Below are 27473 nucleotides of genomic sequence, written 5' to 3' on the forward strand. Positions count from 1 at the left end.
CCTTCTGGCCTGTCCCTTCTTTTGGAGGCTAGAGGGTCACTCAGTCTCTGTTTCAGGGGAAGAGATACCCTCCCCTTGTGGAGATGGACTTGCTGCTACCTCCCCTGAAGGTCCAGGCATCTTCTAGTCCTGGTCTCCTAGCATGGACTACACCTTGGTGTGGTTTGTCTTAGAGAGCTCTAGCTCTTCCTCTGAAGAGGATTCCTCCAATACCTCCACATGCTACATTATATTTCTCTTGTTCCAGGAGTACAGGACTAACATGAATCTTGTACTTCTAGAAAAACTACTCCAATATAATGCGTAGTCACCTCCGTTTCTTGCCCCTTAAAACTCATCCTTCTACCTTTGCTCCAACATACCTCACTGGGAAATTCTGCAAAATTTTGTATAAACAACATCTAATATTAAAACCAACTGAACCCTTCCCCTGCCAATATATGTTGTTTCCCATAGTGAATCCCTTTATTATTGTTGTTTTTCTCAATGCTTCTGATGCTTAATTGAAACATGCTTAAAATTCTTATCAGACCACTGTTGCATCCTCTACTGCTCACGTATTTGCTTGCAGATTAATCCCAACTTCTTGGCTATACAGTGGCAGGAATATAACAAGTTATCATATCTTTAGGGGGAAATGCTCTTTCTACGAGTGCTTCCAGATGAATCATTATTCTTCTGTAAGCTACACGTAAACTGCAATTGACCCTACACACTACTGGGGATATTACCCTTTTCTTGACAGTTCATCCATCTATGTTCTGTCAAAACCAGTAGGCACCACATACTGCAGAGGGAGGGAAAGAGGGAAGCCCAATTCATCTAAGCAGCCATTTGAAAAACAAATATCCAAGCAGTATGTCATAACAACACCACCGATTATACATTTAGTGCTACATGCTCATTCATTTAAGTGTGAATGTGCGGCACTGCCTATGACATGTCAAAAGACAACAGCAAAGGGTTGGATTCAGATGTAATAATAGAACAGGCCCACTGAAATCAGTAGGTTTCATGACTAACTCAAGTTCCAGTGATTTTAATATGTCTCCCCTAAGCAGGGTTACATTTTGATCAAGCCCATTCTCTTTAATGTTTGTTTCGGATGGGAAGTGTAGATTGGAAAAATGAATCATGCATTGGGAGTGCAGATTGGGAAAATGAATATTAAAAAAATAATCTAGGAAAAATGTTATTTATTGATTTATTGGATTTTTATCCCACCACATTAGTCAATAAGGCTCCTTTACTAATGTTGCTAAAATGATGATGGCCAAGAGAAATTAGGATTACAATGTTAGACAGCTTTAATTCCCTTTCATTTAAGCCATATTTTCTAATGTTTTAATTTTTAATTAATATATATCCAGGAAGGCAATGTAAGGTTAATTAAAAGATTGATCCTTTAAAAATCAATGGGGTTAAAGCATAATGCCCACTGCAGTGGTTGCAGTGCTGTGATAAATATTGCTGCCCACAGCCAAACTGTGCATTTTCCTTTTTTTAAAGGAAACATCACACTAAGGGGATGTACACCGATGGCACAGTTCTTCCAACTCTTCTCAAAACAGTCGGTGGAACAAAAAAGTAAAAGATGCACATAGGAAGATGGCAGACAGGTTACAATGTCATGTGGAACCCCTGCAAAATGGGAGCAAACGGGGCACAGTGAATCCACACTAAACGCCTGGTGTGGAAATAACCTATGTTCACTAGGAAAATATATTTTCTGCAGGTCGCATCATGAAAACACTTTCACAGGTAGAGCAAGATGCCAGTTCTTGCCAACATAATTAGCTAACTCGCATACTACCATAGCAATGAGACTTGCATATTTACACAGCTGCAATTATATTAATTGCCACTGGAGGTCTTCAATTTCTTAAAACCAGACTTTCTAAGAACATGATGAAATAGTTCTTGCAAAGACCTCAGAGCACGTCCGTATCTCAAAACAACCCTGTGAGGTAGAATAGGTTGAAGGACAGTTATTTACGCAGGGCTACAGAGGGCCAAAGCATTACTTTATCAAACCCTTAAAGTTATAGGGAGGAGATACATCGACTTTCCCTCTCCCTTCATGGGTGGCTTTAACCTGTTCCTCCCACAGGTGTAGAGTATGACTCTACACCTACAATATACATTCCCTAACAGTGATCTGTGTATTTTAATAGATTAGTATTTGTCAATGTAAATTGTGGGGCAGGTCTCTAACCCAGATTGTGATCACAGTGCGGGAGGAATGTCTCTCCATCCTGCTTCATCATGCGGATAGTAATGAATACAGAGCATGGTGGACCTGAACTATTCTGAAGGCAATCTGCCCCACAGCCCCAGCTCCTAGTTATGGCCACATCCAGCAGAGAACCAGAACCTAGTAATACCAGTAGTGCAATCCTATCCCTTCCTACTTAGAAGTAAGCTCTGTTGAGTGAATATGCCTTTGATTTGTGTGTGTGTATATGTGAAAGTACTCTATGCTACATTTCTTTTTCACAAAACCGTATCTGCTGAAAGCAAATTTTGAACAGATTTATCACATAAATACAAAACAGTGAGAAGCAGGACCACATGGACCTGTCTCAGACACAGTTGCCAAATCAACATTACAGAAATAAGGGAAGGCATTCTTTTAGAAAAGAAAAGCCAGGTCTATTGTTTCCCTTTGAAGGTTGGACACTGAAAAAAGAAGGGCAGGCATGAATCCAAGGCACCTCTTAGAGCAGGGGGCTTCTGGATGCTAACGCTGTGGTGCCAAGCAATCACAATGCCTTATCCTCCTGAACAGCCTGGAAAGTACAAGCCTCTTTTTGGCATTGCAGCAAGAAGCAGTGGAACTGCAGATGTGCAGTCTGCTGTAGCAAGGGACATGCATGCAATCCTTTATATATTGAAGAGATTTTTTTACAACCGACTACTGAAATATTAATACTAATACGTGCTAATACTAATAACAACTTGAGGTTGGATTCACTGGTCTCCAAGGAAGAGTTTAACCAAGGACGGTCAGCTCCACTCTGCTCTGAAGCTACTAAGCAGCTAGGTGACTAATTTCTGCCTCGACAGGCTCACAGTGCTAAGGCTTAAGTCATCTCACATAAACAGCGGAAAGCAAATATATTCTATAGCCTTCATCCTACAGTGAAGGATGTAGGAGAATCCAGCATTCTTGTAAGTGCAACTGCAACAAGGTTTTTAAAATAAAAGATATGGAGCACATACATATTTCTAGTAGCATTAGGAAATCACTAGAGGCAATACAGCTTCGTACTTATTCTATTAAAAATATGCATAAAAAACCTTTAACAGCACAACCATTTTTCCTGAAACAGACTTAAAAAAACCCAACTCCAGAATCTTTCAGCAGGAGCTAGAAGTATTTCTCAGTGCAAAATATGCTGTTTACACCACTGCTGCAGCAAGGAAGGGGGAGAAGCCAGTTTTGCAGCCTTTTGAATAACACCTTCAAATTTTGCAGAGGAGCACAGCAAGACTGAGATAATTGGGTGAATGCTCATTATGAAAACAGCATCTGATGGCAAAGCGGGGGAAATACAAATAGAATTCAAAAGACAAGCGTAGGGCTTGATTTGTATTTAAACATGCAAGCACATGAGCCTCACAGATTCCAAAACTGGCTTGAACAGCAATGAGAAGGAAATACAGTTATTGGTTTTCTAAACGGTAAGTTGGTGGGGGCGGGGAGAGCAACTTACATCAGCATACTGAGTATGCAATTGAACCCCAGCTCTGTTTTGTTAAAGGACAGCAATTGCTTTACAGAATCTCGTATCATTTCTTTTGCACATACTTACTTTAGCTGCCGAGGTTCACAGTCAACTCCTGGTAGCAAGAGCCTGGCTGCTTGCCGAACATCATCGCTGTCCACGGAGAAACTGCGACGGTGCCCTGCGTGCGCCAGCGCTACTCTTATCCATTCCATCAGAGGTGGCAGCACTATGAAAGGCCTAGGAAGAGCAAGACAAAGAAGCTATTTTCTCCCATTATGAAATGCATGCAGTGTCTGTGCTTGTATCTCAAAGGCACTGACAATTTTCTCGGAGGATTTGAGGTAGAGCCGAGCCGAGCCAAATACTGGAATCATTTTCCCCCTGAATTGAGTTCCCTAAAATAGCAATTCCCAAGTGTTTACTTATAGGTCCTGGGCTCTTTTCTTGGTATATGCATTTCCTTTGGGCTTTTCACACCTTGATTTCAATTTGAGTCTTAAGGAAATAATTAAATCGCTAGTAATTGTTTAGGGAAAAGGCACCTTTTTGCCCAAGGATTCCCTCCTTCCCAGATAAGCATAGGCGATCAGACTGAGAGCAAAGCCAATTTTTCCTCCTCTTTGAATACAGGGGAAAGGAAGCTTAAAAATCATATGTTGAAATTTTAATCGTGAAACCAGTGTAATATCAACAGCTGTCCAGTGTACAGAACTTATATCAGCATGAAATTAGAATTGTAGTACCTTTCAACTATCAAGAAGGATGACCCTGATACGGTTTTTCATTAATAACTGATGACTTTCCTTTTAGGTTGCAATCAAGGGAAAACAACTGGCATATAGTGATTTTCAGAATGACAGCCCCAGGCTTTGAGTGGAGGGGATCAATGAATACAGAAGGCTCTTCTGTTGTAATTCCAGAAATATAACCCGCCCTGCCCCTGACAGGGAGGTGATCCAGCAGTACCTCATTATGAAAACAGCATTTGCTAGCAGAAGAGGAAATACAACCAGAATACAAAAGAAAGGCTTTGGTCTTGATCTGGCTATTTAGACATGAAGGCACATAAACCTCACAGACTCTAAGAGGCAGCTTATTAAATTTTCTTCTCTCTCTCCTGTAAAAACTTCTGGTGATGTGGCATGGAAGGGTCAATGATGCAATTTGGGGATGAGAGTAGCACAACGCTATGCACAGCAATGTTTGAAATTGGGGTGCTTGGAATAGAAACATTGATCCGGAACGTCTGGGCTATCGATGAGCTGAGCCGAGACCACATCTTAGAAGTTTGGGCTCAGTTGACAATTCTCCATCACTGTAACTGCCCTCCCATTTTCTCTTGAAACTTACCAGCAGGAGGCAGAAATGTTGAGAGGACTCCAGGCCACATAGTGTTTCTGATGACAACATGATGAATACCCCAAGATTGGAAAGTCAGAAATGATCTAATATTTAAATGAGCTAATTCAGGCCTGATCCAAACTGAGCTGCAAGCTGCTTGTTTTAGGTGAGACAATTCCCAGCAAAACCAAGGGAAGCTTTCCCATCACTAGACATGGATGGATTTAAAATCGCAGTTTTTGTTATGTGGCTCACTGGGTGACTTGAGGCAGACTAACATATCATTACTAAGATAAAATGAAAGTAAATGCATCTTTTTCCCAGAAACATTTCATTTTTCTGAATTAGGATAAATGGAAGAACTTTGATAAAAAAGAAATGCAGGAAGTAAGATTACTATGTATTGCTTTAAAGAAAAAGTACTAAAATAAAATAATATCCTAACTGTGGTTCTTGGGTGTGTAATCAAAATTGTGCATGTACTTTCACAAAACAGAAGATGGTAGAACAGCTTTCTACAGCCTAACGCCCCCCTCCCCCAGAAAATGTGCCTGGAACATGGCTTGGCCATCTGGCTGGAACCCCAAAAGGGGCACCCCACACCCAGCGTATGCTCCCCTTTACATTCAAGTTGCTATAGTAACTAAATTTAATATGAATTGCAAGAAAATCCATGTGAATCCCCCCATATACTTTATTTTTCAAGAATTATCTGATCAATAGAGCAATTTGGAATCAAAAGCTTTCAAACAATTTCCTTCATTTTAATAAGGCTTGCTTAGAAGACCCTCTCAGTCAATTCTGCCCAGAATCATGTTTCAGCCTCTATGCATCTTATGTACACTACAAAAAATTTCCAGGGGTTTCTCAGGTTTTCCTTCCATCTAGGTTTGGATCCTTTGTCTTGGAACACTTTCAGAGTTTTTTTTTGGGGGGGGGGGAGTCTATTGTTTTCCCCTTTATATAAATGTGCTTTATTGTACTTGCTGAGTAGCCAAGGCTCCCTTGCCTAGATAACTATGAAGCAAATTTTAAACGGGCTAGACCAGATTTGGTTTTGTGGCACAAGGTGAAGAGGGGAGCATCTCTTTAACCAAACCAGATGTCCTCTTACAGTTCCAAGCAGGTGTAGATTGCTTGTTCCCCAACAAAAGCATCACCAGGGGGGAAATGTGAGTCACGAGTTGCCTGAGGCAATCTTCTTTGCTGTCTAGACAAGAGGGCTCTCCTCTTGCACTCACAAAGCAAGGAGAAGAAATAGCTGTAGAATTCTGGGAAAAGGTGCACTCAGGTCAATAAAAATGATAAATTGAAACAACAGATGTTTCACAAGAGCCATGCACTGAATTTCTCCCAAAAGAAAATACATGTGAGGGCAAAGGAGAATCTCACAATGCACTCCAGAAACAAATATAGTGCTTGCATTCCTACATCATGACGAGCAATCCTGCATGGTTACCACCATGATCTACCTGATGGATAATCAAGTGGATTTTCTGTATCATGGTTTCTGTCTTCTCCACTCAGTTCTCCCATCTTTTGATATGTATTCTATCAGCTACTGCACCTAAAATTCAATCCCAAGGTGTATAACCCCTTGCCTATGTCACCTGTCTCTTCCTCATTGGTCCACACATAGAGGCTGGCTGGGGGAGTGGCTCCTGCAGGTTCTGCTCTTTCTAGGAGACTCTTTGATGGTTGCATACCAAGGCCATGGAAACCATGATCCTGGAGTCAGACAATACAACAAGTCATGGTGGTACAGAGAAACCACAGAACAACCTATTGTTTCTCATCATGGTTTCTAAAGACCAAACTTATCATGATGAAGTAAGTTTGCAACAACACAAAACAACAACAATGGGGGGAAAGCCATGGTGTGTTGTGTTGTCTAAATACAACCAGTGATTGTAATCCCGGATAGAGTGCAGGCTAGAAAGAGGCCCTCATGACCTTGAGCTGGGAATATGGTAACCTCAGAGATCACACCAGCCTTCCCAACCTGGTGCCTGCCAGATGTCCTATATTACAGGTCTATTTGCCATGCTGGATCAGGATGGAAGGAGCTGTAGTCCAACACACTTGAAGGATGCTGTAGGGAATGGAGTAGACAATTATTCTGGGCACATGTTCCAAAGTCAGGATTGTATCAATTCTTTTCATGTGGGCTCCGAAATCTTTCAGATGGAGGGTGTGGGAATTGAGGGGGCAGAAAAGGGTGAGGCTGTCTCAAGGTCACTGCCCCCAGGTTCTAAGGCAGACCATGAGAGCAGAAAGGGTTAGGAGAGAAGGGAGGCAACAAAGGATAAGGGGAAGACAACATCAGGATAGAAGAGGATGGAAGTGGGCAGGAGACAACAGGATGGCGTTCAATGTGGAGAAGTGGAAGGTCTTGCACTTGGGGCATAGGAGTAGGTGTCATAAGTACAGGTTAGGGGACAAGTGGCTGAAGAGCAGCACTTGTGAAAGGGACCTCGGGGTACTGGTTGACTGCAGGCTAAACATGAGTCAGCAGTGTGATGCGGTGGTCAAGAGGGCGAACGCCACCCTTGGTTGCATAGCCAGAAGTGTGGCTTCTAGATCAAGAGAGGTATTACTACCATTCTACACAACTCTAGTGCGCCTGCAACTGGAGTATTGTGTTCAGTTTTGGGCCCCTCATTACAGAAAGGATATAGCCAGGTTAGAGTCAGTGCAGCGTAGGGCCACAAGGTTGGTGGTCGGTTTTCAGGGGATGGGGTATGAGGCGAGACTGAGGGAACTGGGTCTCTTCAGCCTGAAGGAGACTCAGAGGGGATATGTTGGCGACATACATGTATGTGAGGGGATGTTACATGGAGGTGGGTAGAGACCTGTTCTCCCCTGCAGAGGAAGGCAGGACGCACTCCAACGGAGCAAAGCTCAGGGAGCCAAGGTTCCATTTAGATGCCAGGAAGCACTTCCTGACAGTCAGGACCCCGAGGGTGTGGAACGGGCTTCCACGGGAGATCGTTGGGGTCCCATCGGTGAGGGTGTTCAAAGATAGGCTGGACATAAACATGGTGGGCATGTCGTGAGCGGAGCCAGCTGGAGCCGGAGGTCAGACTAGATGGCCCGGGAGGCTCCTTCTGACTTGTTCTGTTTCTATGTTTCTAAGAGCTACCAGTTAGAGGGCTAGGAGGCCAGCTCCTCTCCTGAGGGATCCACTCAGAGGGATGGAGCCCATTGTTACTGAGAAGGAGGACTTTCAGAGGTAGTTTCTAATTTAGTTCAACTAATCACTCTGTTCATACAGGGACTAGTCTTTCAGTTGCTGCACTTTGTTAGCTGTGAAGTGGCAATAAAGAGCTATTTTGCAAAGAGAATGACTGTTGCTTTGGAAGCTTGAAACAAATAAGGGGCAACATAGCTCCTGCAGGTACCAGGCTGGATTATACCAGGTGCTCAGCAGGGAGGAAGGGATGCCTCTCTGCTGTTGCCAGGTTGCATCAGAATAACACACTATCCTGCTGGAAACCCAAGAGAGAAGGGAAAATTTGTTGTCAGGAAATTTGGCCCATCACACAGGCAGTGATTATTATTGCATATTTGTGGTTAAATTGGTGGCATCACTAATTTTATACCATTTTTAAACCCTGCAATCTAAGAATTTCATAACTGATAGAACAAGGCCCTGCTTTTACAGAGAAGTGAAGGAATGTATAACAAGCAATCAAAATCTTGACATTTTATGGTAACTGGGTCACCCATCGGCTTAAAAGTGGGGGACACACAGAGATGGAAATATGTTCCTTTCCACAGCAGGAAGGGGACCCCTTCATTCCCTTTCAATTGCCCACAACCACTTTTATTTGGAAGAAATATCTGATGAAGGTGTGTGTGCATGGGATGGGAGTAATGTTCCCTAATTTAAAAGCCCCAATACTGTTGTCAGGTCTTTTAAGCAAAATGCTCCAATCCTTTGATTGTTTGTAGCAGCTTTCTCCAACAGGGCACCCTCTGGATTTTTAGGTTGCATTCTCAGCATTTCTAGGCAATGGGCCACACATCCGGAGAGCAGCATATTGGGTGACATTGGTTTGTAGGCACCATGTGAAAAAGAAATGCTACTGTTTCATTCACAACAGTCACTCTTTCAGTTCTCAAATGATCAAAGAGGTTCTGCAGACTTTACCTTCAAGTTTCTCCATGTCAACTTTCAACTTTCATGCAAATCCTTTCTTTCCTTTTCCCTTCTTTTACATTACATTATGTTTCCTAGAGCACAATCATCCCAGCTTTCTTGGAAGAAGAAAGAAGGGGCCAACAGAAAGGCTACAGTCCTCTACTGCTGATCCACTGAGGAAACATAATATAATACTGCATTATTATCTTGTGATCAGGACTGACTTTATGTACAATAAAGATGGGGTAGGGAGCATGGTTTGACTGTTTGTCTGGGTAAGTCCCAAATGGAAGTTGTTTCCTAATGGGAAAATAGATTTTTCCCACTTGAACAGATAATTCTAGGTCAGTCCCTCTTAAAAATGATATTTATTTAAGATATTTATATGCTGTCCTTTAATTAAAAAAACCTCCTAGAGTGGCTCATAAAAAATGTAAGCTGCCTTATTGATGCTAGAAATGCTTCCAGATTCCAGCTCCGATGCTACTAACTAAAAAGCATTGTGCAGCTATTCTCTCTTCTGCTTATTAACAGACTTTCTGCAATAAAAGAAAATGAATAAGAAGTGAAAACACAGGATGTTTATGAGTAGGGGTCTTTCTAGATGAAGCTTTTAAGGAACTATCCTATGGCCTTCAGATACTGCCTGGGATTCTTCAGCTGGGACTCCAAAGTTAAGCCTGCTCCTACATGCCTGGCATGGAAAGAACCATGAATACCCCACCTGAGCTTACAAATATGCCTTGGAGGAAGAAAAAGGTGCATGAGGGATGGGAAGAGGAGGAGGCTGAGGTTGTGGACTTACACCAACTCCAGTTGGCATCACTGCCTCTTCACCTCCCCTCTCCCTCACCAACACCAAATCTAGATGGCAGAAAATGACTGTCTTGAGAAAATACCTGGTGCAAGGCATGGTGGCAGTGGAAATGTGTACCTTCACATGACAGAGGATACATGTAAGCCTTTAGGCTTGGAAGCTGTGATAGAAACACACCCTTACCTTGCCAATTTACCACAGTGTTTGCTTCCAGATTCATTACAAAAGTAAGATCAGATTCTCTGCACACCTTTTTCAATTCTTCCCTTTCTCTCCCTTTCCATACTTTTCCCTGTTATAACCTCTAGGTGGTGCTTTGGTGTAGCACCGTTGCACAACTAACATTTAATTCTGCCATTCCCCCGAATACCAGAATTTCCTGGATCAAAAAGCCCATTGAAATTGCTTAGAAAGCACAGGAAATGCCCTAGTGGATGAAGACATTGTCTAAGCACCAGCCAGCTACCAGGAGTGGAGAAATCATGAGTGTATCATAATAAGTCATGAGTGCCTCAGAATCTACGCGTGGGTGAACATATGATTGCTGTAATCTTCAAGATTTTCCCAACATTACTTTTAAGCTCAGCTTGCCTTCTTTCCCATGTTCCATTTCATTTCATTCAAATGAAAAATGTGTGAATTTCAAATGAAAAAAAATGTGTACCCCTTAAAAGTTCACTTTCCCCTCATAAAGCAAAGTGCAAGCATGTGCATTTTAAAAATACAAACAAAAGTTTGGGAAATTGAGCCCTTTTCCCGGGAAGGACACTGTTGTTCACCTTCACAATTACAGATGGGACACATTTGCAAACATGAATCCAATTCCTGTTCGTTCTAACATACACAGGGAAAGCAACAACGTCTAAGCCCCACCAAAAAAATCCACGCAGGGATTTGCAGTGCACAAGCCTCATCAGTAAGGACCCTTGATCCAGTCTTGCATATTCTGCATGGCAGTGGCCTTCCAAGCCCTAGGCAAGGAGGGCGCTTTCCTGGCCCTGCTACCTGATCTCTTCAACCGGAGACGCCAAGGACTGAATGAAGGAGTGACACTTGGCACGGCAAGCATGCGCTCCACTGCCGCACTATAGTCCCTGCCAGCCTCACCATGTAAGAACATCACTGAAGCCACAGGAGGCAGGAGTGCAAGGCACCAACTGAACACCAGCAGGATCAACAACACTGACTAGTTTAAACCAGCAGCCATGGCAAACTAGTACTCTGGCAAATGGAAAGTCATTTGCCTAGTGCCAGGAGGCATTTATTTATTATTACTGGGCCACAAAGCACCCTTTCCTGTTGCAAGGGATCCAAAATGGCCTTCCCCTCTGCATTTTATCCTCACAACTACCCTGGGAGATAGTTTAGGGCTGAGGGCTGCTGACTGTCCCAAATTCAGTTTGGAAGCTTCCTGGCTGAGTAGGGACTACGGCCTGGGTCTCCATAGTCCCAGTCCAACAGCCTGGCTTTCCAGAAGAGGCACCTGCTTTGGCACTGGGTGTGCCTCCTGGCAGAAGGCTTTCCATAGAGCCATGATCCACCAAGTTGAAACCAACCGCCAGGGAACTCGATAAGCCTTCTAAGTTTCGTGCCACCTTGCTATAGCAAAAATAGTTGTGGTTATCAGGCCATTGGCAAGCCACCACGCACAGCTTGTGGGTTTTACTCTGAAACACTTGTGGGTCATGTATCATACAGGCCTGAGCAGAACACAGAATTTATTAAGTGGCAATATGTAGAAGCAGCATGTATGAAGAATCAACACTGTGCCCTCAGTATATCCCAGGGCATGGTCTAAGGAAGAGATAGGCAACCTGGTGCCCTCCGGATGTGATGGACTTGGTTACTGTTATCTGCATCGACTCTGGCTAAAGAGTGCTAAAGGACACACTTGTCTGACTTGTGGTGACCCCATGAATAAATGTCCCCCCAAAATGTCCTGTCCTTCACAGCCCTGCCCAGTCCTTGTAAACTGATGTGATAGATAGCAACTCCCATAAAAAACCCAGCCAGCATCCAGCAAGAGACAGGGGAGGCACCTAGAAGGCAGCATTGCCAATGCTCAGGAGCTGATGAGTTGTGCTGAAGCTAAACAGGCTTCAGTCTGGTCAGTGCCTAGATGGAAACATGTTTGGAGGTCTTAGGGATACCATTTCATGATTGAAGTATGATGGTTACAGTGAAATGTTCAGGATTCATTTAAATCTTTTTGTGATGCTATGGAGAAAACAAGAAAGGCAGAAGTAAAGTGGGACTGGAGTATGAAAGACAGTGTGACAAAGACAAAAGAAAGATCACTTTCCAAATTGTAATGAGGGATACTGATGTTCAGCGTTGCATTAGCAGCATGCATAATTGGTTTCTCTTCACTGCACAAGCAAAGTTACAACCAGGAAAGTCTAACTGTCCTAAATGATGGCTGTGTGTGTGGTTTAAACCTTTGAATTAATTAGGAGATCTTGTGCATGTTCCCTTAAAAAGCAAAACAATAAAATGCCAGGCTTGTAACTCAAATGCTAGGCTTATAAAATAACGTTGAGGATACTCTGCTCTTAGGCGCATCCAAAGGAAGGCAAGAGATTTGTCTGCTGCAATCTGTTGTACACAGCCTAACCTGTGTCTGCGCACACCACGCAGCAATGCAAGCAGGATTAAGCCATGGAATACGCAAGCAGCTGAATGGCAATGGCACATAAAGGGTCCCCTACTTTTATTTTTAGCTGGCTTCATATACTTTCAGCTTAGAATATGAAGCTCCTTTCAAGATCTGTCCATCTCTCTGTGGGAGTTCTTGGATTATGTGTCATTAGGAATTTGCTTTTGCAGATGACTCCAGTGCATCTCAAGGAAGATTTCTGTTGCACAGAACTTCTATGTAGTCCCTTGAAATGCCAGGGGCTGAACTTGAGCTCTTTTACATGCAAAGCCATTGAACTTTGGAAATGGAAATGATGGATCTTGTAGCCAACTTGGAGGGAACCAGGTGGAAAAGCCTGGCTGGAGAGACTGGAAGGACAAGCACTGCAGAGAAGAGGAGGGCACAAGGAGGGCACCTGTGGTTCTGTCATCTTTGGGAGAGCTGGAGGCAATTTTCCATCACCTCACACCATGCTCCCTAGCCTGGCCTCTCTCAAAGAGAAGGAGTCATTCCAGCGAATGGATTCAAAGGTACAGTTGACTGCTACCAACACTGACAGACTCATCCTGCCCACCTGGCCCAAGATATTTCGCACCTTGTGGGTTAGACAAACCCCCAAGCACCCTCTCCTTGTCACTGGCAGTGAGAGTACCATGATTATTAAAATAAACAACAATATGCGGTCCTTTCAAAATCTGCTGGCATATTGCAATGGTAGGAGCAGCAGTTCCAGGGGACTCTTGATAGAGGGTCCCTACAGAATTGCAGGTTCTCAGGATAAGCCCAGTGACTCCTGCCCTTGACACTGGTCCTGGCTAAAGCACATCTAGCAAAAGGCTTTGCAAACCTCCAGTCTACCTACTCAGCCCCCCAGAACCCTTCTTCTCTTTCCCACTCCATCTCCTCTCAAAGCTGCCGCCCCCCCCCCCCCCCCCACCTGCCCTGCCCCAATGCAGCACTTGCTTTCTTGCATCTTCTACCTCCTATCACCACCACTGATCTCTATCCTCTGGCATAGTTAGCACAATTCCAGCTTCTTCTACCATGAACTACCTGGAGTTTTAAATGGCTACACTTGTTCCTTGCCTGAGCATCATCTCTTCTTAGCTGCTGCCAGAGGGGTTCTTCTGTTTCTGGCAAGACCTCTGGACACTCACAGGTACTTTCAATTGCACATTTTCTTTCATTGTAGATACAAATGTATTAGAATCACATTGGGTTTCATGCTTCTACACGCAGTTTTGCAATTATGATGCTGTTTTGTGCTGTCAAGTCATTGACACCCTATGAATGAAAAACCTCTAAATGTCCTGTCCATTACATGCCTGTACACCTCCTCTAAACTCAAGGCTGTGGCTTCCTTTATGGAGTCCATCCAACTCTTGCTTGGTTGTCCTTTTCTTCTTCTGCCTTTGACCCTCCCTACTATCATTGTCTTCTCCAGTAAGTCTTTCCTTCTCATAATGTGTCCCAAATATGACAGCCTCAATTTTGTCATTTTTGCTTCTAAGAAAAGTTTGGTTTGATTTGATCCAGGGCTCAGTTGTTCAATACAAGTCACAAACAGGTTAAGTAAATGAGAACGTAAGAAGAACCATGCTGGATCAGACCAGAGGCTTATCTAGTCCAGCATACTGTCCCTACAGTGGCCAGACAGGATGGCAGATTTCAGGATCAGGATCTTGAATGCCTTCTCCTAGTACATGTAGCAAGAAAATGAAACCGCTCCCTTGTCCATTTGGGCACAGCCTAAATAGCAAGTCAGTATGATATACAATGCCTTCTGTCCACTATATCCCAACACTATTAAGAGATTTGAAACCTCTTTCTTATTTTATAACTTCATGGGCTAATCCTGAATCTGTAAAGCTACAGAAAAAAATATGAAAAATGGAATGCTAAAGAAGAATAAAAAATGTGACCCAAGTGTGTAATATGCTATTTTTCATTACATTCATACCTGTAATTTGTTTAGCAAGGCTGAGGCTGTGAGAATTAATCACTTTTTGGTTTATACTTACAAAGTGCATGATTTATAACATGCATGCATTCCCCTTATTCAACAAGCAAGGCATTAAGGTACCAAAAGGAATTGCTGAAAGGCTGTCAAATGAGACTGGCCAACTGGAAACTGTTTAAGATTACCCAGAAACATGCATATTTTCATACCGGGCTACGAAGCAGTTTTTGCTTGGCTGATGAAACAGACCATATTAAAGTATGAGGGGAGTATACTGAAAACCAGGAACTCCTTTTTCCAGAACTGTATATGAAAATCCAGTGTTCCACGGCCCAATGTTTGGTCCATGTATTCCAGGGTGTGAAGGAAGAGGCCATAGCTAGCAGCAGAGTAGATGCACTTCATGCCAAAGGCCCCAGGTTCCAGTACACCTTGACTGCTGTTGCCATCCTTTGTTCTAGGGCAGTGATGGTGAACCTTTTAGAGACCGAGTGCCCACACTGCAACCCAAAAACCACTTATTTATCACAAAGTGCCAACACTACAATAAAACCTGAAAACTGAGGTTTTAGTTCAGAAAAAAACAACTCACAGCCAGTCCAAGCAACTATATATGTATATCCTTGGCAGCACAATGGCCGGCCATGCAAAAGCTTGAACGAGTCGTGGCTAATGAGTCACGGCTTATGACATCATTGCCTGGCACCACTACTCCTTTCCGAGCATGCGCATGGCCCCTGTGTGCGCTGTTATCCGATGCTCGGCTGCTGGGGCGACTTGGCTCGCATGCTGACAGAGAGGGCTCTGCGTGCTCGCTGCGGCATGTGTGCCATAAGTTCACCACCACTGTTCTAGGGCATGTCAGGAACTGGTGGACTTTGTAGTACATTTCCCCACTCTCTTACTATTTCTGCCACTGTCCTTTTCTCTCTCTCCCCACTTCTCTTTTGCTCTTCCTCCCTACTGTTTGGGCAGCTAGGGGAGGGACAGATTGCTCCTGCCAGGGGTCTGAACTGTTCAGAGGGACTGAGAGCCACAGGTTCACCACCCCTAGTTCATTTATATTAAATGAATGTTTATATCATAGATCTATATGTTTATTATAGAAGCACCTTTGCTTATGAAACTCATCTCTCATACATGATAGTAGTTAAGACTACACGTACAGTGGGCTTGGCCATTTAATGGTGTTAACACCAAGAGGTGTTAAGAATATTGATGACATATCAGTACCCGTCTGGGTGTTGAGATCTGCAGGTAAGGCCCTGTTCAGGTGACCACGGCAGGCCATTTCTCAGGCAAGTGTGAAAGGCCCCCTACGCCACTCCCAACCTGTGGAATGCCCTCCCCTAAAATCATGATTGGCCCCAACTCCCTTGGATGGGGCACAAGACACATCATTTCAATTCAGCTTTCACAGCTATGTACTGGTAATTTAATGTTTTAGCATGCAATCCAATTGTCTCATGGCAGATGCATGGAAGCCTCCAAACCCAGAGGCTTCTGAGCACCCAGGGTTGGGAGCAAAGTGTGTTGCCACTGATCACTGCTGCTGCACCTCAGACTCTGCATTTTACCTAGATGGCCATTTTCTGTCTGCTAGATAAAGGGTTAGGGACAGGAGATGACTGTGGCAGAAGGCTTACCCTGATTCCCTCTGGTGCTCCAGACTCCTCTCCTCCCCAATATCCCCTGAAGTCCTGCTACAACCTCAGTAGAGGGAGACCCTTTGGTTTTTCCTGCACTGGCTGTGACAGGGGCTCCCTTTTGGGCATGTCAGCTCCAAGATTAGAGGACCTTGAAAAAACCCTATGGCTTTCCAAATGATGTTAAGGAGGCCACAGGATCTGCCATAAGTATTTGTATTTGCATTGTTTTAAGCTTTTATTAAAAGGTTTATTTTATTGCTTTTAACAGATATGCTGTGCCTTGAAGGCTCTTTAGTGAATGAGGCAGTAGATAAATGTTAAAAAGAAACAAGCCTATTTCCAGTGTTATAACAGCTGCAAAAATAAAAATACAGTCATGTATACAATCCCACTGACAGCTTGTTGTTAATTTACTTTGCTGTATCTTTCCCCCATATCTTCTTCCTTTCATTCCATAATTATTCATCACAGTCTTCCCACATCTCACACTGCATATTAAGGACTGAAAAAGGCCAGTAAAGTAAAATAAAACCGCAATATATACTATGGCTTTCTGTGGGAAGCACACTGTATCCATCCTTCTTACACACACACACACCCCTCTTGGAAAGATGAGGTAGGGAGTGGGAACAGCAAATCAAACAAGGCTCCAAAAGGAAAAGAAATGGTAGAATGAATGTTAAGCCAAGGGCCTTCAGGGTAAACCAAAACACAAAACATGAACTCTAGAAGGAAAACACAGTTTACCACCAAATAAAATTAATACTGGTGCCAAAACAGCTAAGCTGCTAAACTACATCTTCCATGAGACATTAATAGGGAAAGAAATCCTATACAGAGAGTTAGGTGGTAATGAGAGTCTTGTCAATACAGCTGGTTCATAGAAGGGGGCTAAAGGATCTCTAAGAAAAAGGTATGAATTAGTGAGCAGAGACACTGTGCTTCCTAGCTCTTGCCAGTAATCACTTAGCATGTCCACTGAGTGAACAAGTGTTAGGAAGGGAAAAAAAGAAATATATTATTTCCCTTTGGTTCAATCATACTATCTGAAGGGGGTTCCATGTGTGAAGCAACAGTGCACATACTTTCATGCAGAGATAAATGCACCCTGTCTCACATTGCTTAATATCCTCTGTTGTTTAATAGCTTGTTAATCTATAAATCTTCAGGTTGGGAAATAATCTCTATAAATCAGTAAGGAATATTACACACTGTGTCAAGACAGAACAGGAGTGATGTCATTCAATCAAAAGAGGGCCCACTGCATTATCCCCGTTCTACCCACTGTCCCAGTTCTTTTTCCATGTGGCCAGAAGTTGCCTGAGGTTCATCAGGCAACAACAAGAAGAAAGCAAGTGTAGGAAATTAAGAGGAACAGTATTAATAGTGGCTGACTGCTGGCGAATATTAATAGGGTATGTTAATGAGCCCCAGTGTGGAAATACTCCAACCAAGTTCCTCCCAGTTTCAGAATTTGCATGGCAGATGTCAAACTGTCCAATCAGTCGCCAATTCTGTACTTGACCGTGTCACTCTGTCCTTTGCTACAGATTGGGACCTTAGCATGGGGGTAAAGGGGCTTATATGATCTGAGTCCCCTACACTACCTCTCGAGTAAAGGTGGGTAAAAGGAAGAGATTGCTTCCACACAGAGATTTAGAGTAAAATCTGTTTTGGGCCTCTGTGGGCTAGGACATGAAATAAAGTGGAGGAAGAGGATGAAATTGTTTCTACTGTGGGACTTGGACCAGACAGTGAGCAGGACCTTGGAAAAATCAGGCTCAGAGCTTGTGAACATTGTAAAAGGAATTACAATATTGTTATGGGAATTAAGTTCATGGCATCACAAATGCCACCAAGTGGATCTTTCCCATCCAGGGTCTACAACTTAAATACAACATAAAGGTGTTTTATATCCTTTAAAGGGTTTACTGTGGGACACAATGACTGTTTTAATTTACAAAGCAGTGATACTGCCAGCAGCTCCCTCACAGTGATACGTTTGCACATACCCAGGAAAGATACTTACACTGACAATACCCAAGAAATTCTTCTCTGACACCTAAATTCTTCATTTGACACCCAAGGGTCAAATGTGGAAAATCATGGTAAAGCATCCAGGTAATGGGATATAAGCTAGCTGCTTCATTAATGCACCCCCCCTCCAAAGAAGCCCCAAATAATGAGAATCAGAGAAAGAGGCTGGACTGTGGATTAAAATCAAGGGGGGGGGAGCAGAAAAAACATAGCTAAAAGCAATTTCATTTTTCTTGTCCAAGGGGGAGAGGTAGAAAAGAGAAATGTTCTCTATTCATAAGGAAAAATGCTAGTAATAAATCAAACACTATAAAGAAAGACTTACAGTGGAGACTGTCACCGGTAACCCTTTAGTGGAAATAAAAATACAAAAGAAAATGTTTCAAAACACAAATAGAAGCCACTTTAACCAAATGCCTTTGTGAGGAGGTATGGGAACTGGAACAGAAAAGCAAAGGAGATTACATAACTTGGTACAGTGGAAAGATCTGGGCCTCCATAATATCCTTTACGCGTGGGACTCTGGCACTCAATGCCAAGGCACATCTGATTAGGCAGCAGAAGGAATCTTTGTTCCTCCCAAAGCCAACCACAAGTTCCTGGCAGCAACAGAGAAGGCTTTCTCCAGCCTTTACCACATCACCACAGTTCCTAAAGTGGTTTTCCAGAGAAAGAGAATTTTGTCAAGTAGGTTTTAAAAAGGAACAGACTTTCCTCTGGTTTGAATATAATTCCTACTCCAACTGCTTTGTTAATAGAATCATCCTCATCCTTGTTGTTCTCATCATAACAGTATAGCTAAATTTGGGGGAGAGAAAGCGGCTCGCAAGTTTGAAACTTACCTGGCCAGGTTTTTCTTATTTTGTAAACTGAGGCTGTGGCCACTCAGTCTCAAAGTTCTATCTTAAATATCCAGTGATTTAAATGGATGAAAATATGCAGTCAAAGATCCCTTTCAGAAAAATAAGGGGCAGGGGCAATGTGAATAATACAATTTATTCGACGGTCGCCACCGCCACCGGTAGTCCGACCGGTCCTGAAGAAGGCGTCACTGGATCCAGAGATGGCCACTAATTATAGACCAGTGGCCAACATCCCGTTTCTGGGCAAGGTGTTAGAACGAGTGGTGGCGGGACAACTCCAAGCACTCTTGGATGAAACTGATTATCTGGACCCATTGCAGTCCGGCTTCAGACCCGGGTACGGTACTGAATCTGCCTTGGTCGCCCTGTATGATGACCTGTGCAGGGAGAAGGACAGGGGGAGTGCGTCCCTGTTGGTTCTGCTGGACCTCTCAGCAGCTTTCGATACCATCGACCATGGTATCCTTCTGGATAGGCTTGCGGGATTGGGGGTTGGAGGCACTGCTTTGCAGTGGTTCCGCTCCTATCTCAATGGCCGGTTCCAGAAGGTGGTGCTGGGGGACTATGGCTCTGCGCCATGGCAGCTATGCCATGGAGTACCGCAGGGGTCCATTTTGTCCCCTTTGCTGTTCAACATATACATGAAACCGCTGGGAGAGGTCATCAGGAGGTGTGGGCTGCGGAACCATCAGTACGCTGATGATACCCAGCTCTACCTCTCATTTTCCACCAATCCAGGTGAGGCAGTGGCTGTGCTGAACCGGTGCCTGGCCGAGGTAATGGGCTGGATGAGGGCCAATAAACTGAAGCTCAATCCAGACAAGACGGAGGTCCTGTTGGTTGGTGGATCGGGCTTCGGAGAGGGTGAATTGAACCTTGTCCTTAATGGGGTTGCACTCCCTCTTAGGGACAAGGTCCGCAGCTTGGGAGTGCTCCTCGACCCAGAGCTTTCACTGGAAGCTCAGGTAACAGCAGTGGCGAGGAGTGCTTTCCTCCAGCTTCGGCTAATTCATCAGCTGCGCCCCTATCTGGAGAATGACTGCCTTGCGACAGTGACACATGCGTTGGTGACTTCCCGTTTGGACTTCTGCAACGCGCTCTACGTGGGGCTACCCTTGAAGACGGTCCGGATACTTCAATTGGTCCAAAATAGAGCTGCCAGGCTGCTGACGGGGACTGGACGTTATGTTCACATGACTCCAGTTCTCCGTCAGCTTCACTGGCTTCCCATTGAAGTCCGGGCCCAATTCAAGGTGTTGGTTATGACCTATAAAGCCCTAAACGGCTTGGGTCCTGGTTACCTGAAGGAGCGCTTACATCCTTATATGCCCAGCCGCCCCCTGAGATCGGCGGGAGAGGCCCTTCTCCGGGAGCCCTCCATGGAAGAAGTTAGGAGGGTGGTTACTCGGAGGAGGGCTTTCTCAGCGGTGGCGCCTAAGTTATGGAATGCGCTCCCCAGAGAGGTCCGCCTGGCGCCGTCGTTATTTGTTTTTCGGCGCCAGGCGAAGACCTTTTTATTTAAGCAGTATTTTAAATGTTAATATTATTGAATTTTATTTGGCCAGGGCGGCTTGTTTTATAGTGTATATTTGTATTTTATTGTATATATTTTAAAATGTTATTTTAAATTTTTTGTTGTAAGCCGCCCCGAGGCTTCGGCGAATGGGGTGGCATAAAAATGTTTTAATAAAATAAAAAATAAAATAAATAAATAAAATTTATGCCAACTAAGCACATTTCTTCAACATGATGTGTCTGTCACCTCAGATGCACCAGAAATGCACTTTGTGTGCATCTCTCATCAAGACATCTACCTGGCTATATCCTGGCTATATCCTCACCCCTCCTGCATCAGAGAAAAGCTGGAGTGGGAAAAGCTCTCACTTTCTCAGCACTATGTGAAACTAGGCAAACTGTAGGCAACTGGCTGAACACCCAACCCATGTATGCACAAATGCAGCCAAAGGCAGTCCACCAACCACACATGGAGGGCATCCAAAATCTTTACTATCTACTGGTTGGTCAGGTCCAGGTAGACAGTAAAAAGAGAAAGATGCTTTTATTCCAAGGATACAGCCATACACGGCTGGTGAGCAGGTGGCTGCTGTAGGTCCACCCATGGGATTTAGCAAGCAGGTGCAGAAAGCATGTGAGAAGGTGCCATTCTGATCATCCTGTCCCTTGGAGTGGAGCCCAGGGGAGGGGAGTACAGCTTGGTGCCTGCTGTCCTGCATCCAGGCAAACTTTGGAAGCAGGCTGCAGGAAATGCTGGCTGGAGTTCTCTCCCATAAGAAGCAACTACCCCAGCAAAGCACAGCAATCCACTGAGATCTTCTGAAGGCTGGTCAAGCCTGGTCTTTCAGAGGCTGCACCCCTGCTAAGCTGCTGACTTAAAGGTCCAGTGTCTGTTCTCATTTTCATGTGCCTGCACAGGGCAGGTGAGTTATCCTCAAAGGCAGATGATGGGCGAACTACATCCTCAGGCTGAAATGGTATCAAAGGGGGCACCAAGGGCCCCCCATGACATGGGGGAGCTGTGACTCATCCAAATCTCAGTCCTACTCCAAATAATGAGGAGCCTCAGAATGAGGAGACAGTGTCGCACAGTGTAATGCTGCACCAAGGCATAGTGAGGAGCACAAAATGGTGAATGGCTCTCAGGCAGTAAATGTTGGCTTTGGCAGTAAGTGCCAGGGCAGACCCATTGGTGGGGAAGGCATGCAAATCTGGGGCAGCGTCCTGATAGAATGTAGTGGGGGGGGGGGGCTCCTCACACCTGGAAGAGGCTTTGCTGATGGGCTCACTTTGGTTTTCTTGGTCGTAAGTTGTGCTGACCTAACACACAGATGTCTTGAGATACATTCAGCCAAGGATCCTGGAATTGGCTCTACTGCAGGCAGCTACTGTTGAACCAGAATCTCTCTGGGAATAGTTGGAAGGCAACATAAGCATCTTCAGGTCCAACCCCTTCTAGTACCTGAATCCACTTGTAAGGGATTCTTCAAAGAACATCTCTTATTGCAAATGAATTTCTGAAGTTAGGACATTTTGTCTCTATCTCTCGCTCCACCACACTACACACACCCTTTCCTGGTGCTTCTTGAGCTTCAAAAGTTTGGCTAAACCCCAGAAGACTATGTCCTAAACGGCAAGCTTGTTTCAACATCACTTCTGACTGTCAACAGGCATTACGAGCTGTGTAATACATTCTGCAGTTTGTTTTTTGCACATTGTACTGTATTCAGTCCCTATTTCCCAAATTATAGTTGCTGAGGCCCATTAAATTTGTAAAAAAGCACATTTAAAACCAAACCTGTTAAGTTAAAACAGAACCTCTAATTTTGCTTTCCAAAACAGAGGCAGAGCCAAGAAACAAAAGAAAGCAGAGTGGGGGGAGGGAGATCACTCCAAAATAGACATCTGGAAGAAATCTGCAGCATGTAGCCACCGAGTGTCATTTTTGATATATTCTGGGTCAGCCACAGAGCACTTCATGGCAGGCAAAATTTATTCCAACAAGAAAAAGCAATTGTAACCAAAAAGACTAAGTGGAGAAGTCTATGAAGCCTAGCCTCCCTTTGGTAACTAATCAGAAACCAGTGAATCTGTTCATAACACACATTACCTTTCCGTCTGTAGAGTGACTTTGGAAGGCTCCACGTTTGGGTTCTCCCATTCCATCTGTGGGCAATGCATGAAGTAACAGAGGGTGTACAAGGCCTCCGGTTCCCAGTACAGTGACCCCTGCTTGTGGTGCATGGGAGTACTGTTGCTATGCTGCTTCGCACTGAGAGGCTGCAGGTGATGCATTGCTCGGGACACCAGGTCACCTGGAAAAGAAGAAGCCATATCAGTGCTATGGTTGCTGCTGGGGCTCAGTCTCACGCCTCCCTCCACTTAAGAATCAGTCACAAAATGCAGATTGCATGTACGCAGGCAATCAGGGTTAAGCCATGGGGCTTATTCAGCAAAGTAAGCTTCATCCTTGTACTGCTCTCACACACACATGCACACTTCATATAATGGAGTACATTCATTATTTTTCCTCCTTCAGGAAGGATCAGATTGGTGAAGTCAGAATAAGGTACACATCCATGCATTCACTGAATCTATTTATAGACTGCTTATCATATCTAAAAGACACTTCTATACAAGACTCTCTCTATTCTGCTTTCCAGTGAGGAAGTAACATAGCTTTCCCCAGCCTAGTACCTTCCAGATGCTTTAGATGTCAGCTTTGATCAGCCCCAAATAGCATAGCCAATCTTCAGGAACATTGGGAGTTTTAGCCCAAAACATCTGCAGGTTGCCAGGCTGGATGATGTGTTCTGGGAAGCTACCCTGGAAAATTTCCTAAGATCCAACAGCTCAGCTCAGGAGTATGATTGAACTCTTCTCTTCAGACGGGATGGATATGGCTCAGTAGTAGCACCCATGGGTTGCTAGCAAAAGATTCCAAGTTCAGTCCCTATTAAAAAGATCAAGAAGCAGCTAATGGGAAAAGTCCTGCAGCAGAGAACCTGGCAAGCTGCTGCCAACTGAGTAGATAATGCTGGGATAAATGGATCAGGGGTCTGATAAGGATATGGCCTTTTTCCTCTCTCAGTGAAGGCTAATTCTGACATTGTTCTTTTTCTACTGTACAGAAAGTACTTTCCCTAAATTTGGGGGCGGGGGGAGAGAGAGCATGAAATCTGCATGTAATTTGTCACATACAGGCATTACCATTTATGGCCAACCCATCATGCCTGGTTGTTACACAATATGCTCAGGGGGATTGCGTGTCTTGCAGTATGACACAGGACAAAGAAGACATGCGCTTCATCTGGAAACTGATACACAATTATGCGGTAGGAAGGGGGCTTCCTACATGGACAGCTCCTAGTGCTACAAATGAAGGAACATGGTGCAGCTCCCCCGATTTTTCTGCCTCAACTGAGTTTTTTCTGGCAAGAACATAGAACGTGGCCTTATACAAGACCAGACCCTTGACCCATCCAGCCCATCACTGTCAGCACTGACTGGCAGCAGCAGCCCTCCAGGGTTTGGGGCAAGATTCCTTCCATCCCATTCTAGGGATGGTGGGGATTCAAAGCATCCTACTGCCACTTGTCTAAGAAAAAAGGAAGAAGCAGCAGTGGAAACACAGGATGATTACAAGTGGGAGAGAAAGAATGTCTTCCTGGATCACAGCCAACAGAGAGAGAGAACAGTTGGATGATTCTTGGCAGTACCAATCCAAATATATTATGCAGCTATTCTATCTTCCTCCTTACTGGCTTTCGTCTCTCTTTTCTTTTTTCTTCCTCTTTTTTTTCTTTTTTGGTGAAAAAGGAAAAGAGGGCTGAAGAGATAGGAAAGCAAAGGAGAACTATGAGAGAATGACACCAGGAGCCCCTATAAATTTCTGTGATAGAAGCAGGACAATCACTCAGTAAAAACCTTGTCTGGAACCACCAAATGTCTCACTCAGGGTGTTACTTTTGAGTAAACATGTACACTGTGCTATTAGACGCGCAATCATCTTTTTTTAAAGCAAGCTTCTAACCTTTTGTGTCTGCACAAATATGTTTCAGAATTCAGTGGGGAATGCTTCCTGAAATCTTAGAAGCTAGAGAAGCAGCTGAATAAGAAGGCTTGGAAGAGGGTTGCAATGCTCTCCATAGCTCCTTGTCCTAGCCTAGCAAAGTCAAAATAAAGTAAGCTAAATAGATAAAAGTTACAAAATTAGGGTGTATTCATTTTGTTTAATTTATCCAGCCTGCAAAATGTATTTGATCCTTGCACAGTTTTTCCCTGCAGGATATGTTTAATATATTAGCATAATAGCCATGCTTTAGGCTACAATCCTAAATCTAGTAAGGAGAAAAAACTGAACAAAATTCAATTTCTGATAAATTTATGCATAGGATTATGGTATTAGCAATCTCCAGAATGAACTTTTATCATGAAAAAATAACTTATGTCCTCAAGAAGCATTTTGGTTGGCCCAAAATGTTAGGCCAGCCTGTTGTCTGGGATTGGTCATTTAGAACATATTACCCTGGGATTGTTTCACCTGTATTGGTTACCCATTTGTTTCTGATTGAAAATGCTGGCCCTGCACTTTACAACTTTAAAGGACTTGGAATCAGGTAATTTAAGGTGCACTTTCTCTTTGTGAGTATGCTCTCTCATGTGCCTCAATCACCATCTGAGGTCCTGATCCATGTGCCCCAAACTTACTGAAGTACAGAAGAGGGCTATGAGAAGCAGTATCTTTAACACTGATAACCAAGCAAATAGCTTAGGGAGACCAACCTGGCCCCAGAGCTAATTGTCTTTTTGGTAACTGGCTACATCATGACTGTTGCGAGTGGCCTTTTCAATCAGTAGGCTGACAATATTATCTTTTATGTGCCATGCATGATTTTATCAGCTCCTTCTACTGCCTCTTTAAAAATGTTCGATGATTATTTTTATTTGTTACTCTGTGCATATATTCAGGGCATCAATCGTTTTTTCCTTTACTCCTATTGTTTGTCCCCCGCTTTGTTGTTGTTCTTCTGAAGAGAGAGTGAATGGGAGACAATTAGAATATAATAGAGCAAATAATGCAAAATCCATCTGTCTTGAGTATGTGGTATTACAGAGACATGTTGACAATTCTAGATTTCCCCCACCCCACTTTTCAGGAAATGCGGTTCGCTACACTCCATGCTTATCTGAAAACACCCACACGAGGTGAAAAGGCTGCTATTCTTTTCTTACTAGGAAATGGTGGTATCACACATGAAGCATATGCTATACCCAAATCAAAAGCCACAGTTTCTGAATCAGATGACTTCCTTTGGCAAAAAGAGCGAGACACATTCCAACATGTTGCTCCTGGCAAGAAATCTAGTCCAGCACAGACTATTTGTTTTCCTTGTGACTGAAAGCATATGGTCAAATTCCATGAAGCAGAAACTCTTTTCATTCTCTGTACGTCTAGGATTGCATAACTGAGATTTCCTGATAGCCATACAATATTTAACAGGAACATATGTGCAACTCAAATGGCCTCCAGAATACTTGTGATCTTAATATAAAATAGCCTCAGTTTAAAAAAAGTAGGTGTGAGGGGCCACAGGAGCTAAGCTCCCCTGGCAAGACTGTTACCAGGCTTGTGGGTTTTGAATCCCACTTGGTCTCATACGGATTGATTGTCTCCTAGCCAACTAGCTATAAAGCAGAGCTGGATAAACTGGATGGTGAAAAGCATTCAAACATAGGGTAGGGATATTTTTAAAAGGACAGAGATGTTTGACTGAAAAAGGGATCATGGGCTAGTCCTATTATTAAGCCAGACAAGGCACCCCATTTGGTAAGAGAGCCACTCCTTGGTTACATCACATTTCAATTGTTGCTCTCTACATGGGGTTATCCTTAAAGACCAGCCAGAAACTTCAATTGAAAGCAGGAGTGGGGAGGCAAAAAGCGCCTCTTTGCTCCTCTTGCCCTGAATTGGATGCCCATAACCCTCCAGGTTCAGAGGCCTGAAGGCATCAATAGATTGTGTTCAAAATAGCTAAGATGCTCTCCTAAGGACCACCTGCCTCACTATGAACCTACCCAGGTATTAGGACCAGCAGGAGAGGCTTGCTGAGCAAGCATGAAAAGGCCCTCTAGGAAATGTGCTCCCCCTAGAACTACAATTTGTACCACTTTCTTGGCCTTCAGAAACAATATGAAGCCACATCTTTTCAATGCAGCCTTTTAAAATGCGTAGTTCCATTGTTTCACTGTTGTTAATGTTCTTGGGCTTTATTCATTGTTCAAGGCATCATTATTTTGTTGTACACTACCTTGACAGCTTTCTTGGCAGATCAGGTAGTATTTAGAAAGAAAGAAAGAAAGAAAGAAAGAAAGAAAGAAAGAAAGAAAGAGGGAGGGAGGGAGGGAGGGAGGGAGGGAGGAGAAATGAGGTTCATCTACCATTAAAAGGGAAGCACTGCCAATTATTGGGCCCAGTGTTCCTCTGAAAGAGCATTTATGTATGTATGTATGTATGTATGTATGTATGTATGTATTTATTTATTACATTTTATGCCGCCCCCATCGCAACAAAGCCTCGGGGTGGCTCACAACAAGAACAAAATATACAAATATAACAAATTATACAATAAAAATATTAAAACTCAGTGCATCTTGGCTTAAAAGATTTAAAATCCTATAAATACCAATAAATTAACAATTAAAATAAGTTTTAAATAAAAAGGTCTTAGCCTGGCACTGAAAAACAAATAATGACGGCGCCAGGCGGACCTCTCTG

At 43.7% G+C, this 27473-nt stretch overlaps 1 protein-coding gene across 1 annotated transcript in view; it reads right to left on the reverse strand.

Annotated features, from left to right (window-relative positions):
* The window catches only part of BTBD11 (BTB domain containing 11), a 234420-nt gene that overhangs the window by 49405 nt on the left and 157542 nt on the right, over nucleotides 1–27473 (reverse strand). The window contains exons 7-8 of the mRNA XM_044441292.1: nucleotides 22806–23010; nucleotides 3816–3968 (exon numbers count right to left, since the gene is read on the reverse strand). Of these exons, the coding sequence (XP_044297227.1) occupies nucleotides 3816–3968; nucleotides 22806–23010 (358 nt within the window). The remainder of the gene's footprint in view (nucleotides 1–3815; nucleotides 3969–22805; nucleotides 23011–27473) is intronic.

The sequence above is a fragment of the Varanus komodoensis genome, unplaced genomic scaffold (genome assembly GCF_004798865.1).
Source record: "Varanus komodoensis strain SLA01 unplaced genomic scaffold, ASM479886v1 scaffold39, whole genome shotgun sequence".
NCBI lineage: Eukaryota > Metazoa > Chordata > Lepidosauria > Squamata > Varanidae > Varanus > Varanus komodoensis.